At 38.5% G+C, this 18131-nt stretch overlaps 1 protein-coding gene across 1 annotated transcript in view; it reads right to left on the reverse strand.

The window, feature by feature from the left end:
• FRAS1 (Fraser extracellular matrix complex subunit 1) overlaps positions 1-18131 on the reverse strand; it is a 424264-nt gene that overhangs the window by 404278 nt on the left and 1855 nt on the right. The window contains exon 2 of the mRNA XM_030313622.1: positions 11273-11304. Within this exon, the coding sequence (XP_030169482.1) occupies positions 11273-11304 (32 nt within the window). The remainder of the gene's footprint in view (positions 1-11272; positions 11305-18131) is intronic.

An 18131-nucleotide genomic window follows, 5' to 3' on the forward strand; every position in this document is an offset into this window, starting at 1 on the left:
CTGGTTACATCAGCAGACCAACAACCAAACTCCTTGAGGAACCAAACTCTTTCCATCTCTCTTCTCCATCACCCTCTTTGTGTCAGCTGGGTAGCCTAATGGTTGCAGCAGCTCCAGGGATCGCATTGTCACCTGCCAACATTCAACGACAAAGTTTTCAAAATCTCCCATTAATGGAGAATTCTTTCTCCTGAGGTTTCCTTCTCATGAAGGGACATCAACATATCATTCTAGTGCTTTCTTATCCTTGGGAAGTTGGCATGATTTATGTGACTGATAAATTTAAAAGAGTAACTGTGCATGATTTAACTCACTTTTGTCTTTCTTTCTCTTCTAGGGAGCAAACCTTTCATCCAAGAGCATAGGTTGTTCTCTGCTTCTCCCAATAGTAATTCTTACCTGAGCAGCTTTCCTACATGGGAAAGCTGCTTCAGTCAAGGTCTTCCTGTGAATACATAAGTCTGCTGGAATATGGGGGTTCAGAATCAGTGAGCCCATTTGACTAAGAAAATCAAAGTTATATCAGCCACCTTAGCCTCACTGATTAAAAATTAAAAGGTGACTTTTTTTTACATCTATATTTATTCTTTCTTTACTTCTCAATTCATTTAGAACTTGCAGAGAGAGAGAGAGAGAGAGAGAGAGAGAGAGAGAGAGAGAGATGCTATCTATGGGGTTCTTTCAAGCACCAAAAACTTAGCAGACTTCCATGAATATCTTTTTGGCCACAAGTAAGTCATAAACTCACTCCTAAACCAATCCTGGCAGGGGAATATATACTTCCTGATTTGCTTACAACTAGGATTTACACAAGTCTTGTGGGGAAGGAGTGGGGACTGGGAAAAAACTAGGATTTTGCCAATAGAGAAAAGGAGAAAGTAGGCAACCTAAGGTCTGGTACTACATGACCAAGAGACATAACTCATATCTTCTAGCACATGGAAGTTGATAAATAAATATCTGGAACCCAGCTGGATCACTATTATAAATACCGACAGCAAATACGAGAGGGAGAACTTTCTTCCTCACCACTAATTTCTGTTCTCTCCCCCTTAGACCAACTTCCCTCTAGATTACAGGGAAACTCAGAAAAGTAAGAGCACCAAAGAATAAGTATCTATTTCTGTTAATAATTTTCTCTTGCTTACTATTGCAAAACCATTTCAGGAATGTAAGGTTTAAGGAACTACAAAATCTACTCTCCAGAGTAGACACTCTCCTCTCCCTCCCCCTCCCCCACCATTCAATTTCCCCTTGGAAGAAAGGAATGACATAAATTTAATAAATAACCAATCTTGGGAGCTGTCAGGAAAGAACTCACAGGTCATGGCCCAAACTCAAGGGCCTCCTGGGTATAACAATAAACATTTTTACTGTGAAAGCTTTTCCCTTTCCTTCTTCCCTTCATTTAGTTTATAAACTCTAGGAGCCTAAGACATCATTGCTAAAAAAGAATTTAGCTGGCATACCAGAAGCAATACACTTATTTTACATAAAACTGCTCAGATTTTTTACAAAATTATCTTGTGCCATTTTTATATTTAAGTGTCCCTTCCTTTCACAGAAGCAAATGCCATCCATATGAAATTTTTAGAGCCAACTTTTCTGTAGACATTTGCCATTCAAATACCAAAAAACATAAGCTGGCTTAACTCATAATTGTCATTTGATATTTACATATATTCTTTTCCCTTAGTAAGCAGAGGGCTTTAAAAAGTAAGTAAACTATGACAAGAATATACCATAATGTGTCATAAATGAGTGACAACTCTTTCCCAGGGGATATGTACATCTGTATATATGAATGTATTGTGTATAAAGTAAACATGTATATGTATATATTTTGTAGTTATAAATAGACAAATGGAGAAGAGAAAACAAAATGAATATCAGGTTATAAGTCAATTTGGAGCAAAAATGATACAAACTTTAAAAAAAAAAAAAGGTAGGGTGTATGCTCTGACCAGAAAATTGAGATACATGATCACAGATAGCATAGTTTGAACAAATGAATACAGCTGCATCCTCTAAATTCAAAACAAAGCATAAGAAATGTGTTCGTTAACTTAAAACATCTGTTCCTACCACAAGAATATGAATAAGACTGAAAATGCATACGGGTTATTCATCAATAAAAGTACAAAATCTCTTATATTATTCCTCTCACACAATATTTGAAGAAGATATAAGTTCCCAAATAGGAAACTGGCACATGTGATTACAAAGGACAGTTGATAAAAACCCAGAAAGGCAGAAGAGTCATCCAAGGCACCTAGAGCCCAATGTACCACCTGGCACTGTGGGTACAAAATCCCTCCCTTTAAAGAAAAACACAGGGAGAGACCCTTCACTGGACACTGGAGCCAGGAAGTTCTCTCACTTCTCGAAGGGCTTCCTGAAGCAGAAATACACAGCTCACACCTTCAGTCCATACAACTAAGACCCCAAATTGGCAGTCATCAAGATGTAGCCAACACTCTCTTTCTGATAGTGACTGTCCAGTCTTGACTTGAATACCTCTAGTTAAAGGAAATTTATTGTGGCACCTAGCACAGTGATGATGTGCTACTGATTTTCTGCAAAAGAAAATTAAGTTTTTATCCCAGAATAAGTACATTTTAATAAGACTAGCATTCCCACTTAAGAGCATATTACTCTGTATTTAAAAATAAATGAAGATGGACCCGAGGCATTTAAAAATGTTGAATTCTTGTTAAACTATAACAAAAAACAACAATATCCTACAATGCCCAATAGTACTCTTAAGGGAAATTAAGGAATGGCTGCTTTTATTGCTTCCCCTCTGAGTGTATCCACAGGATGCCAAGTATTCCCCCTGACTGCTACAAAGTTCAGAATGTTTAATAGTAGCCCCTGGCCAAGATTCACTAAAAGTTTAGGGGGACTCTGGGCATCCCCCTTTGGAATAGGGGATGCTTCCAAATTTTATTTCTCTTCTCCATAAAATCTCTTGAGCATGTTGATAAATACCAGCACAAATGCAAGTTTGAGACTTTTCATTTCTAGCGGTCTCTCTTGTGTTAGAGTTTCAAGTAAAAGAAAGTAATGCTATATAGCACACTGATTTTTTAAAAAGGAGACTAGCACCGAAGAGCTCAAATTGTCTTCCTTTATCCTTCTTAGCCCTAATAAACAAGGCCTACAGATTAGACCAGAAGTTCTCAATGTTCCTCTGCCATAGTATACACAGTGGACAACACTCCAAGTATATGAGACTTTGACAAAACACCAAAAATATTTTGTAAAAATCTTAAAAGATACAAATCAGAAACCTCAATGAGACATTATCTCATACCTTTTAAGATAGCTATTATCAAAAAGACAGAAGACAAGGGTTGACAAGGATGAGGAAAAAAGGGAACCCTTGCACACTGCTGGTGAGAATGTAACAATATGGAGCTTCCTTCAAAAAAATTAAAAATAGAACTAACTTATGATCCAGCCATCCAACTTCTGGGTATATATCCAAGGAAATGAAATCAGGATTTTTTTTGTTTGTTTGGTTTGGTTTGTTTTTTTCTAAATTTTTATTTAAATTCTAGTTAGTTAACATATAATGTAGTATTGGTTTCAAGAGTAGAGTTTAGTGATTCATCACTTACATGATGATTACTGGGTGGTAACCCAGTGCTCAACCCAAGTGCCCTCCTTTATATCCATTACCCATTTAACACATCCCCCACCTACCTCCCCTCCAGCAACCTTCAGTTTGTTCTCTACAGATAAGAGTCTCTTATGGTTTGCTTCCCTCTCTTTTCTTTCCCCTTCCTCTATGTTCATCCATTTTGTTCCTTAAATTCCACATAAGAGTGTAATCATATGGTATTTGTCTTTCTCTGACTGACTTATGTCGCTTAGCATAATACTCTTTAGCTCCATCCACATTGTTGCAAATGACAAGATTTCACTCTCTTTATGGCTGAGTAATATTCCATTTTATATATAATTTATATATTTATAAATATATGTTATAATTTTAATTCCATTATATATAATATCCATAATTTGTCTATTATTGATAATGCTCCTATAATATACATTCAGGTGCAGGTGCCCCTTCAAATCAGCATTTTTGTATTTTTTGGGTAAATACCTAGCAGTGCAATTGTTGGGTCATAGGATACTTCTATTTCTTTTTAATTTTTTTATTTATGTTTATTTTTATTTTTGACAGAGAGAGAGAGACAAAGTGGGAGCGGGGGGGAGGGGGAGAGGGGGCGGCAGAGAGAGAGGGAGACACAGAGTATGAAGCAGGCTCCAGGCTCAGTTGTCAGTACAGAGCCCGATGCAGGGCTCAAACTCATGGACTGCGAGGTCATAACCTGAGCCAAAGTCAGACATGCAACTGACTGAGCCACCCAGGTGGCCCAGGATAGTTCTATTTTTAACTTTTTGAGGCATCTCCATACTGTTTTCCAGAATGGCTGCACCAGTTTGCATTCCCACCAACAGTGCAAAAGTGTTCCCTTTTCTCCACATCCTCGCCAACATCTATTGTTTTCCTGTGCTGTTAATTTTACCCATTCTGGCAGGTGTGAAGTGGTATTTCATCGTGGTTTCATGAAATCCTGATTTCACAAAACCAGGATCTTGAAGAGTCCCATGTTCATTTCAGCACCAATCACAATAGCCAAGATATAGAAACAACCTAAAATCCATCAACTGATTAATGGCTAAAGAAAAAGTGGTGTATATATCCAATGAAATGTTATTTAGCCTTAAAAAAGTAGGAAATCCTGCCATTTGCAACACGCTGGGTGGACCTGGAGAACATTATGCTGAGTGAAATAAGTCACATGCAGAAAGTCAACTACTGCACAATCTCATTTGTATATAGAATCTAAAATAGTCATACTCTTAGAGTGGACAGAAAAATGGTGGTTCCCAAGGCTTGGGGCAATTATGCAAGTTAAGAAGATGAACAAATTCTGAAGATCTAATACACAACAATGTGACTATAGTTAATACTGTATTGTACACTTGAAATTTGCTAGGAGGGTATATTTTTGCTTGTTTCAAGTTTTTATTTAAATTCCGGTTAGTTTACATATAGTGTAATACTAATTTTAGGAGTAGAATTTAGTGATTCATCACATATATAATACCTAGTGTTCATGCTAGGAGGGTAGATATTAAATGTTCTCACACCAAAAAAAGAAAGAAAATGGTAACTAAGTGAGGTGATGGATAAGTTAATTAGCTTGCGGTGATTTTTTCACAATATATACATATATCATCAAGAAGTACATCTGAAATACATACAATTTTTATTTGTCAATTATTCTTCAACAAAGCTGAAAAAAAATTTTAATGGGATATGTAAACTGATTGCAGGCAAAGACCCAGCTATAACTACCCCCCTCCCTTTCATTCAGGAAAACATATGAAGCAAAATGGGGAGAGTAGTGTTGTAACTAAGATGACCTTCAAACTGTTTAAACTACATAAACAAAGAGCAAATTCAGGCACTACAACAGATTTCTTGTGACCTTCTTCACAACTGCTAACAAGAGTACACTGAGGCTTCACCTGGGGTGAGAACCACGCATGAGACTATAATTCAAGCTTAAGTGCTGTATGTTAAGAATTTTAAAGCTCTACAGCTGCATGGTAGATTACAGTGACCATGAGCTCTGTGAGGCTATTTATATTTTAATTTTTTAATTAATTAGCATTAATAAAAATTTTAAATTCAGTCCCCTAGTGTCACCAGCCACATCTCGAGTACTCCATAACTACATGTGGTTCATGCCTACCATACGAGACCCTATAGCTATGGATCATTTCCACCAGCACAGAGAGCTCTATTGGATAGCACTGAGCTAAGGAATCTTGGAGAGGATCTAATGCTCTCATGTTATAAATTTAGAAACTTAGAGCTTATTTCATTCAAGTGACTTACTCAGTGCTTCATAGCTAGTGATAACAGAGCCAGGACCCAAACCAAGACACCCTGGCCTCTACCACTCCGTCATTTCCACTCCGACATTTTTTGTCACCTGGATGATGTAAGCGGCCAGTTTCTTGCCAAGCACAGTTCTGGGTTCTTTCACAAGCATGTTCTCAGTTAATCCTCACATCATCCCTATGAGGAATACAGTCCTCATTATATAGAAGATGAAACTGAGACTCAGCTGTATAAAACATGGGACCTGAGGTCACACAGCAGGTATATAGCAGTACTAGGATTCAAACTCCAAAGCCTGGATCTTTCCACTATGTCATACTATACAGTAGTAAAGTAAACCCTCCACATTTTTAATTGTCCCTGAATTTTTTTTTCTTTCTTTCAAATGTGTTAAAATTTAGTGTCTCATAATCTACTTTGTCAGCATTTGTGAGCAAAAGTATCCCAAGTAGGAAAATTTCAACACTTTTAACACTTTTGACCTAGAGAAGAATAGTTTTGTGCAACTCTCCCAATCACAAACGCTTACAGCAACAATAGCAGCCGCTGACCTTCACTAAGTGTTGTAGGTCTAGGTCACAAGCACAGAAGTGGGTGCTTCATGTTTATCTCCTTTAACTTTTGCAACAATCCTGTGAAGTAAATAGTTTATTTCCATTTTACAGATGTAAAAATTGAGGTTAAGAGTCCAACTACCCACCCCTAGGGAAAATCTAATAAAGAGAATTGTTTACTTGTGGTGATACCAAAAGAAAGTTAACTTCTTTTTGCTCAATATAGTTTAAAAACAACAGAAGATAAGTGAAAACGCTGAAATAAAAAATTTATTTTTCTCCTCACACTCAATGCCCCAATCACAGTTAAACATAGGAACTAGGTAGTCTCCTCCTGATAGATTCCTGATTTAAAAAGGTCATGCTCTCCCTTTCTCTCTTTCTGATGTTACAGAAAGTCCTGAGAGCCCACGGGCAGGGATGTTGTGGGACATGAAACACACCCCAAAATAGATGACTCAGTGCTTCTCAAAGTATAGGACCTTCCTGGGTATTTTGACTCCCTTAATGTTAATTTTTGACCTGAGGAATGGAAAGAAGAGAAAAGTAAGGAAGACAGTGTTAAAGAAAGGAGAAGAGACACAACTGAGGGCAGTACATGCAGCTTAGAACCAAATTACCCCAGATTGTCACCACAAGTCCATACAGCTAGCAAAACTGACAAACAGAACACATTGTTGGGAGTGTGTGTGTGTAAAGTATAGCATATATATTTTTTAAATTGGAATGACCCCCTCCAAACATTTCTCGCATCATGTGGTGGATCTAGTTAGTTCAGGAGAGCCTCAGTTAGATGGGAAGGGGTTAGCCAGGGACAACTGGCTTTTGCAGGAGGTCAGGAGAGTGACTGGCAGAGACAAATGCATGGCAGGTGCAGCAGCAAGGGGGTGGGCGTATAGAACTGAAGGTGAAATAAGCTAGTTGTGTGCAGAGACAACAGGCAGACTGGCTTGGCAGAGAAAAGCAGGCTGCTCAGTGAAATGGCTCTCGAGTCAGAACCGGGTTTGATTGTTCTCTCCTTCTGGTACTGACTAGCTATATAATTTTTGGACAAACGACTGAGACCTTCTGAACCTCAGTTTCTTTATCTGTAAAGTAAAGACAACACCTATTTCCTGGGATTGTTGACAGTATGAAATACATAGTAGGTGCTTAACAACTGCCCCTTCCTCTTGTTATTCTTCTTGGTTGGTAAAGAGGAGTTTTGTTATGGCGGAAAAGAAAATACAATGCACTTCATCTGAGTGTCCTCCCCACTTTGTCTTCTTTACTCTACAAAACCCCCTCAGGAGAGGCCTTATCTATCCCCATTTCACACAGGAGGTGATAGAGATTCAGGAAGATCTTGTCATTTTCTCTAGGTCACCAAGCTGGTTTGTAGTGGAGAAGGAAGAATCAGAATGAGGTCTGTTGGGAGACAAGCATCATGAATGCTCCACTATCTCTGAGAGCTTCCCAGGCAACAGGGGATGAGATTAGAGAGGAATCAGTGGGAGAGTTAGCAACTAGCAACCAGTACTAGACCCACGTTCTCATTTGCTTGGTACGTTTTCTGGAATTCTTCTGGGTGAAGCTGATGCTTTGTTGCTTTCAACCAGACCCACTCTCCACTTCCGGTTACTCTCTTGAGAAATGGATTAAGTTCAGGAACTTCACATCCTTTGCCCCAGTTTTCTCACCTATAAAATGGAGAGTTCAGAATACACGATCTCTGAAGTCACTCCTAGCTCTAAACTGTGTGTGGGTAGAATTTACAGGGTTTAGAACAGGGACATTACACCACCATCCCCAGAGGCAGCTCCCAACTGTGAGGCCTCTTACTAAAGACACTGTCACCCAAAGAGCTGTTTAATCAGAAAATCCTAGAATAGTATATAAATGCTCTTAAACTCTTTATTTTAATTCAAAATACAAAAATGTACATTCATTCAATTTCATTGATGTGGGAGCAATGCCTTTCTCCAAGACCACATCAGGTGGAGAGAGAGTAGCAATGAATCATGCACACAATTAACTACATCCATAATGTATCATCCGCCATTTCCAGTTTAAAGTTCCTTAAAATGGAAATAGAACTTAAAATGGTAGCAAATAAATCCAAATGTAGAATCTCTCTGGATTTTTGTGTTTTTCCCCAATCTTTTATAGTTGTTTCTCTTACACTTAATTTGACAGCAAATTTTTAGTGACTCACCTCTATGGAGTCTTTTTAAAGTATTCACCATAGTTTCCCTAGAAACAAGAACGTTATTTCTTTTCACATTCACATTCAGCAGCTTAATTAAACTATAAGTCAGATTTTGTCATTCCTCTGCTATAGCTCCGCCAATACACCTTACCAAGAAGACAAGCTAAAGTCCATACAAGGCCCCTGCCCACCTCTCTGACCTTGTCTCCTGCCATCCTGCCCATGGATCATGCAGTCCAGCCATTCTGACCTCCACGCACTTCTTCAAATGGCTAAGCCAGCTTCTGCTTCAGATTGTACCCTTGCTATTACCCTTCTCTGGAATTCTTCAGGGAGACGAGCTCTTATAATGGCCGCTTTCAGGTCTTTGTTCAAATGGCACCTTCTCAGTGAAGCCATCTCTGTCACCCTGTTTCCAGTAGCCACCCTCATCAGTGTTTTCTATCTCCCCACTCCCCTCTTGTTTTTCTCCATAGCACTTATCTGACATTCTATATATTTTACTCATTAGAATTCAAGCTTCCTGAGGGCAAGGATTTTATCTGTTTGTTCACTGATGCATTCCCAGCTCCTAGAATAGCAGGTTCACAGCTGTCACTCAATAAATATTTGTTTAATAATAATCTTTATTATTGGGGTGCCTGGGTGGCTCAGTCAGTTAAGCATGTGACTTCAGCTCAGGTCATGATCTCATGGTTTTTGAGTTCGAGCCCCAACTCGAGCTCTGTGCTGACAGCTCAGATCCTGGAGCCTGTGTCAGGTTCTGTCTTCCTCTCTCTCTGCCCTTACCCTCCCCTCTCAAAAATAAATAAGCATTAAATTTTTTCAGAAATAATAATAACCTTTAGTATTGTAGTAAGTATACTGTCTTTCTAGCTGAGTCACATAATTACAATAATAAGGACATCAGGCTTGAGGAGGTTTAGGAACACATGTAGCAGAGTCTTGGTAAGTAAAGAAGCCAACTGGCGGGGATCAGGAGTGTGCTGGTGCACTACAGTGCAGCATAGTAGCCCTAAGCAGCCATAAACCCTGGAAGGAGCCAGGACATGGAACGGGGAAGAGCAAGATCACCCATTAAGTGCAAATTAACTAGACAGTCTCTCCTTTAACTTGAATGGCACTGCCCTCTCCAAGTACATGATGCTTTCATATTTGAATGCACACTAACACAGAGCAATATCAAATATAGAAGATAGGCTAGCCACTATTCTTTGGATACAGGGGAACAACAGCAAGAAGACATGTTGTCTTGTTCTAGTGAATCCCTTAATGGTCAATTTACTTTTAGCAAATCTCTTAATCTCTTTCTCATCCTTGGTTCTTCATTAAAGAGGAGGAGAATATAAAATAACACATGGCCTGCTTATTTCAGTATCTATTGTACTGGATAGATCAATAGTTATGAAAATACATTTTTTAAATTATAAAGCAGTGCATACAACAAAACAATTTTCTGGGTATTAACGTGGAAAACCGACTTGTCTATAATATCTACTCAATTCCCCAAAACCAGTGATGTACGTCATAGCACTTTGATTTTAAAATGATTCTCAAAATGTATTAAAGAAGAAACACAAGGAAAAGTAGGCTGGGAAGGGATGAGAAAGAGAGGGAAAATGGCTTTCTCCTGATTCTTTAATAGAAAAATACAAGGGGAGAAACATAAATCTCCAGAGTAATAACTATATTATATAAAGTTTAGAACCAAGAATATTACTGTAAACATCTACAATTATCTAGACTGTTGGATATTTCAGATATTCCTCATCTATCTCAACACCGCAAGGATAATCCAAGATGACTTATCAATATCACACATGTCAGTAGCAGGTTGTGATGTAAATGAGCAAACCCTCTCCAACCATTTCAGTTCTGTTTTTATTATAGCATTTATTAAACCAAAATAAAAAAAGTGGTGAAGAATGACTTGTCACACCATTTATTAGAGTTGATGGAGTGTAGACAGTCTTTTCAATAAGGCTTTCACACACTGTTATGCACCATAGTACATTATTAATGAAAAGAAATGCATGAGACTTACATCAGCTTTTCCCCCAAGTCATCATGACATTAAATTCAAAATCAACTCTACCATACATGGCAAAAGTTCAGAGATAAAATGTTAATTTGCTTGCTATTTACCAAAACTTAAAGTTATAATTCACAGCAACAGTCAGGAATCTTCCATATTGTACTCAATTTAATAATTTTACTTTTTTTTTTATTTGGAGGGGCATTCAAAGGAAGAAGCAAATGCAATGGGAAGATAAACAAATTGTGCCCTAGTTCATATCTGACAAGAGAATGGGATCTAATTTTCTTTCTGATTGAAAGAACACAAAGGACAGCTATGGAATGCAAATTGTGTTGGGTGTTTGAACTCCTTTCCCAATACCTGAGTATTCAAATGGAACTAATTCACTCTGGAAAAGGTATTAAGTAATTGAGCATGATTGTGCCAAGCTGAGGGATAATCCTCAAACTGTGAAGGAAAATAAACATATTTCACAACGATAGGGTCACCTCACTCACTCAGCAACCTCAATCAAGCATTTTACATTCGAAAGAAATAAACCAAATATATGAAGAATGACCTACCGCCAACAAGGAACCCTGATAGACACAAGCACCTGTAGGGAAAAACAAAACAAGAATTAAAAGGAATGCAAAATAGACCAACAGGCACTGCCCCAGCAGACTTAGGCTAAAACTGCATGTACATGCATCATAGTCAGCAAATTGTGCTTTTTCCAAAATCTTAAAAGCTTGAGCATTCTGCCCCTGGGGAAATAAACCCATACAACACAACAACACTTCTTGGACACGCATGAGGGAAAGCATCATTAAAACTTATTATTTGAATTTTAAAATAAATGTGTTTACAATGGCATGCCGTGTATATACAATGTATATTTTTTCCTGTGTAATAAATAAGCAAAGTCTCCATAATCTAGTCCCAATTTACTTATCCAGGCTTCTCTGCCACTCTTTGCTTACACAAATTCTCCAGTCTGACCCAAGAGGCCAACTTAGGATCTGGCGATAACACTTCCATATCTCAATGCCTTTGTTCACTTTTGTGTTTTTTTTTTAATTTTTTTTAACATTTATTTATTTTTGAGAGACAGAAAGAGAGCACAAGCAGAGGAGGAGCAGAGAGAGGGAGACACAGAATCCGAAGCAGGCTCCAGGCTCTGAACTGACAGCACAGAGCCTGATGTGGGGCTTGAACCCACAGACCGTGAAATCATGACCTGAGACAAAGTCAGACACTCAGGCACCCCGACACTTTTATTTTCTGTAGGAGACGCACTGAGTCTATTCAGGTTCCTTAAATTTGATCCCATTTCCTTCATGAGGTTTTCCAGCCCACAGGATTGTTATGCTTATTTCCCTTTGGCGCTCACAGTACTCAGTGTCTGCATCATCCATTTGTGAATTCATTCTTGTGTGCTTCCTTATAGTACCCTTGCTAAGGATGCTAAGGATGTAGAACTGTTGCATCTACCACGCTATAGTGTTTAGATCCTCTTGGGACAGGGATGGCTTCTACTTCTCTGTCTTCCCTAACTCTTCACATAGTAGGCATCTACTTAGGTATCTGGCTGATTATCTCTTCCTTGCCTTTCATACAGTAGGTTCCTCTATAGGGATATTATAACATTTATAAGAGAGCGGTGGAGATTGTAGTTATTTGAAAGAACTCTTCCATTGAGCTCTTGAACTCCAATACTCTTTTCACCCTCTTTTCACTCAATTTTTCTTTCTAATAGGCTGGTTATGAACTGATACATCTTTCTATTTTCCATTCATTAAGCACCAAATAAAAAACAACAAATGATTTGCTTCTAAATGGAAAAGAAGGCTAAGTGTGAATGGGACAGCCTATATTTTCTGAATAACTAGCCTATCACAAAATAAATCTTTCAAGTATTATATTTGAAAACAGTATAAAATTGGAATCCTAATTTTAAAAAACAAACACATTTTCAACCAATCTTTGAACAGCACAACAGGTGTTCTTTTAACCTAGAAACATGTGGGTAGTGTGCTAACAGGTACTCTCTCAGAAACAGAAGCTACAAAACAGATTGGAATAACATGCACACACCAAGGCAGAAGCACAGTTTGACAATGGGCTGCACTTGGTGTCCAAAGAGGGAAGGACATATTTTACTACAGTGCTTGGCCTCCAACAGATCATTCATGAAATCTCAGAAACACTAACTACTCAGGAAAGGACCAGTCTGCCTTATGCACTAATACTGGAATTAAGAACAATCTTTAAAGAAATGAAATGGCTATTTACACTTGAGGTCTGAATCAAAGATCTTTACTGGCAAATTTATTGGAATGACTTTTGTGCCCTTGACATTCAAACAAGAATAACTTGAGAGGAAACCTTGGGAGAAAGTTCTTAACTCACTTATTTTTCTTTAATAAATAAAGACTTAGTAAAAGAAAGAAAGAAAGAAAGAAAGAGAGACTTAGTATTTTAGTCTGTGGTATGTCATGAGAGATATATATGTATATGTAAATGTATATAATAATCACATATACATGTATATAAATAAAATAATCCTATAAAGCTCAAATAAATATATATCAACACAATCCAATTTCTAAATTACTTAAGTTGACATATTTAATTACTTCTTATGTTTAAAAAATAAACACAAAGATCAGGGGTGAGTGGGTGGCTTAGTTGGTTAGGAGTTTGACAAGCTCAGGTCATGATCTCATGGTCCATGAGTTCAAGCCCCACATTGGGCTCTCTGCTGTCAGCGCAGAGCCTGCGTTGGATCCTCTGTCCCGCTCTCACTCTGCCTCTCTCTCTCTCTCGCTCTCACTCTCAAAAATAAAACATTTAAAAATTTTATTAACACAAAGATCATCCCTTCAGTACAATTTAACAAAATTTAACCTTTAGAATAAACAAACAAAAGTTAACCTTTAGAATAAGACTATCAAATAATTTTACTGCCCTCCTACATAGCATTACCTTCCAAAAGCCAATCATCTTTTCAAAGCTCCAAAAGGAATCAAGTATCTGAAGAAATATCCAGCTACCCATATCAAAACCCATTTCTTTAAGGTCAGACAGATGTTACAAACCCCCTGTAACATTAAAAAATAAAGCAGTGGGGCGCCTGGGTGGCTCAGTCGGTTAAGCGTCCGACTTCGGCTCAGGTCAGGATCTCGCGGTCCCTGAGTTCGAGCCCCGCGTCAGGCTCTGGGCTGATGGCTCAGAGCCTGGAGCCTGCTTCCGATTCTGTGTCTCCCTCTCTCTCTGACCCTCCCCCGTTCATGCTCTGTCTCTCTCTGTCTCAAAAATAAATAAACGTTAAAAAAAATTAAAAAAAAAATAAAGCAGCATTGAGTGTGGCATCACATACACACTTGGCTAAGCCAAACATCTGCTAGAGACTCCAGTCAAAACGGTGTGTAACTGCTGATAAATTCCATCATTAGGAAAAGGAAATAACTCAATTTGGGTTGCTCCATGATGTACAATGCCAAAAGAAATAAGCTTTGCCCTCAGAGGACTTTCCTAAAACGGAACAGCTCTACCCAGAAGGCAGATGTACAAATGAGTCTCCATTAACGCAGCTTCCAAAACCTCATTTCTACTCTCTTGAGAAAATAAAGCATTCCAGTGTGATGCCCAGTCCTATCAAACATTTATCACCACCCAATGCCAGATGCAGTCCTCCAAAGCAAGCATATTTCTCCCATACTAGCACGCTACTCACACCCACCAACAGATAGAGTTGGGAGGTTTGCTGGCAGGAGGTGCTGGATACAGCTGCTGGTTTTGCACTAGAGCAGAGACCTTTCCACTAACTGATCAACTCATATAACACAGAAAACAAAGGGACTCTCTCCACTCATCACTTTTTTTTCTGAAGGAGTACAGCTCTGTCTGAGATTTAGATTTATGGCTTTACTGGAGCTTTAAAGGAAACTCCAGATCAAGGTGAATTCTGACAGATGGTGAGGATCTAGTAGAAGAAATAGCCTTCTTCAAGAGAAAACAAGAAACGTAAGAGACCACAGAAGCTGGAATTCTCTGACCAAGAACTTCATTGGTTTTAGGGCATAGAATACAACTGAGATGCTGTGTAATTTAAATTCCAAATCCTTATGAGGAAATACATAGAGTTTTGTGGGGTGAAGTGATCACATACAGTGCCAAGAAGGAAGCCCAGGTCCCGAGACATTCCTCCATGTGGCTGACTCCGGTCTTGTAGGTCACACAGGCAAAATGTTACTTCCTAGTCATTTAAACAAGTAAATATCTACGTTTAAGCCCTTTTGCACATTATAATGTGCTCCTTTTTGAGATACATGTATAAAATCTAAAGTTTTCAGAGAAAATATGAGATATAAGTTGTACCAGGACTCTCATCCAGAAACCACTCACTCCAGAAACTGTACCTGGTAAACTGAATAAACTAGAGAAGTTAAATCCAAGAGTCACAAAATGTCAGATAGATTAGTTCAAAGACAGAGTCGTATATATGGCCATAAGATATGAAAAGATTTGAAAAGTATGGTATCACAAAAATATGACTCATTAGGAACAAGCAGCCACAAGTTAGCATTTAAATGTTCAAGCTTTATGTTGTGTTGTAATTCAGCATATGGCTTGTACACTGTGGAATAGTTAAAATAGAATCGTTTTCTGGACCGACAGGACAGCTCATGTCCTGATTATTGTAAACCAGGATTCAGATCAATTAATAGAGTAGTTAAAATGAAAATGGGCCAACTGTTTTTGAACTATTGTAAGATTTGGCACACAACTCCAACTCTGCCATGTGGTATTCTCCTCCCTTCTCCTGAGCCATGTGGTGGAGGGTATTTATGACTACTTGTGTCTGAATAAAATTGAGTGGTATTGCCACTCAAGTCCATAACAGTGAATACAGATGACTGTGGCTTCACTAAACAATGTATATGCAGAATCCAATCCCTAGAGGAGAAGAGAAATGTAGTACGATGGAAATATGAGCCTATGACAATACACTTCTTTATTTTCACTAGCAGATAGTTGCAAAAGTGCAATTATTCAATAGTGGGAAACCCACCAAGCACCGATGTTCACCTATCTCCTATTTCTGCTTTACTAATATTAATAATTTCTGGGTATGCAAACTTCTTCAGGACAGGTAATATGATTCCCCCTATCAGAAGTAACTGCACACATAAGCTCTCAATAAAGATTTGTGGAATGAAAGAATGAAAGGACAGGCTATCTAGCCCAGTGAATATCTTCTCTTTCTTCACACTGAGTTTTAAGCATTAAATCTTACACAAAAGGAACTCTCTAGCCAAGAGTGGAACCAAATATGCTGATCCATAAATAAAACATGCTGTCTATCAAATTATCTTTTCCAATGTATTCTATTAATGGCATTTACAAGAAGAATCTGGAAGATTGTGGGATTGGCTAAAGCCCCATGGGGAGAATGGGACACAGACAAGTAGAACTCAATTCTGACAACCTCCAATTCAATAATCTTCTCCTATCTCCAAGCCACCATGTTCTATCTAGCATTACTTCACAGGACTTGCACAGGTCAACACAACTCAAAATGTACTTCTCCAAAACATGTCATGGCAAAGCTTGTCTGATTCATTAAGCAGCCATGTTCGCTAGTTTCTCTGTGACTTCTTGATTTAATTAAGTTCTCAAATCATAGTGATTTGTCAGCTTGGCAATATAAGACAGCATAAAATAACACTGCAAATGATTTGCTTATAAAATTCATTTTTCTTTTAATAACTAAAATAAAATTCAGAACCAGAAAGTTGCAAGTGACCACAAAGAAGGCAGCAAATGTTGATATTTTTTTCCTATGTTTGATGATTAGCAAAAGCATTTGACAGCTATCACCTAGCCAGCTGACTTCTGCATTTGGTAAATGACAGAGCCACAGCTCAAAGAACTTAGGTGGTTCACTCAAGGTCATACAGCCACTTATCATAGAGGCCAGTCTAAACTTAATTCAAAAGAGTGTGATTACACAATACTCATTCATCTGACCAATATTTTTTTTAGCACCTAGTGTGTACTAGGAGCTGAGGTGGAGATGTAAGACTAATTAGGAACCATCCTAGGCCCTCAGTGAGCATACAGCTATGTGAAGACCCAAACCTCACCTTCATCAACTGTAATTGTAGAATTAGTCAATGGGGTACTAGAAGCATATATGAGATGCCCTCTGAGCACTAAGAAGAAAACATAAATTCTGCCAGAGCCTGGTCAGCAAAAGTATCGAACAATACATCACACCACGAGAGGCACACATGTGAATACTTCTTTTCCATCTTTAAAAATCATTGGGGTGCCTGGGTGGCTCAGTTGGTTAAGCTTCCAACTTTGGCTCAGGTCATGATCTCTGGGTTCATGCTGACAGCTCAGAGCCTGGAGCCTGCTTCGGATTCTGTGTCTCCTTGTCTTTCCGCCTCTCTCTCTCTCTCTCAAAAGTAAGTAAACGTTAAAAAAAATGGTTTTTTAATCATTGCCAAGGCTAATAATAAAAACTTGAAGAAATCTGTAAGATCCTTAAGTTTTCCATCCTTGACTTCAGTGCTCTTATTTTTAAGAGAAAAAGAAAACCCTGACAGAAGCAAATCAGAAGTCTCATTAGATGACAGCTGATTTTTTGGCTGTGGGTCTGATATCACTTAATTAAATTACTTAAATAAGATAATGTATGCAAAGTGTTTGGCATAGTGGAAGCCAAGTAACGTGCTCAAAAAATGTCCACCTTCATTCATTCATCATTAGATAAGCACCATTACGACTCAGATGGAAACTCTCAGACATCTACCAGTCGAATTTGTGAACTGATTCTAGAATGCCCTGAAGGTGGGGTGAACCAGTAAGAAGCAAAGTTTCCAAAGAATCTTTGGAGGAATAGCGCCCCTGGCGCCCTGCCCTCCTCCTCCGGGATCAGAAGACTTTGGACATTCTTAAACTTCGCCCATTGTACCAACCAGTCTTCCAAAGAGCGAACCCTGCAGGCTCTTAATAATAATGGCTTTTGTAATTTCAAGAGATTTGGTTCTGAAAAAACGGCGTCATTCCAACTGCCCCCTGGTGAGCTATCAGGGAGAGAGAACACGTTTTCCGCGTTGCTAGGGTATGATTCTAAATAAGAAACTGCCACCACCAAGTGAAAACATAATTTTCTCTAAGTCTCAAATTCTGATTTGGGTGGCCTGGGTTAACTCTCCCACCTGATTTATTATTGCAAGTAAGCCCTAGAATTTTTATTTTTTTTAAGTATGCACACGTACAGTGAAGACATTTCTACAGGGTATGCCCTATTTGAAGTCTTGCACAGGCCCCAGACGTGCTTTTCCGGGGTAAAGTAATTGACATGCTTCCCGGGAGGGTGCGGACAGGCGGTACCTATACCCATGGTAAAGTCCCCATCACTGTGCG

This window comes from Lynx canadensis, chromosome B1, assembly GCF_007474595.2.
Source record: "Lynx canadensis isolate LIC74 chromosome B1, mLynCan4.pri.v2, whole genome shotgun sequence".
NCBI lineage: Eukaryota > Metazoa > Chordata > Mammalia > Carnivora > Felidae > Lynx > Lynx canadensis.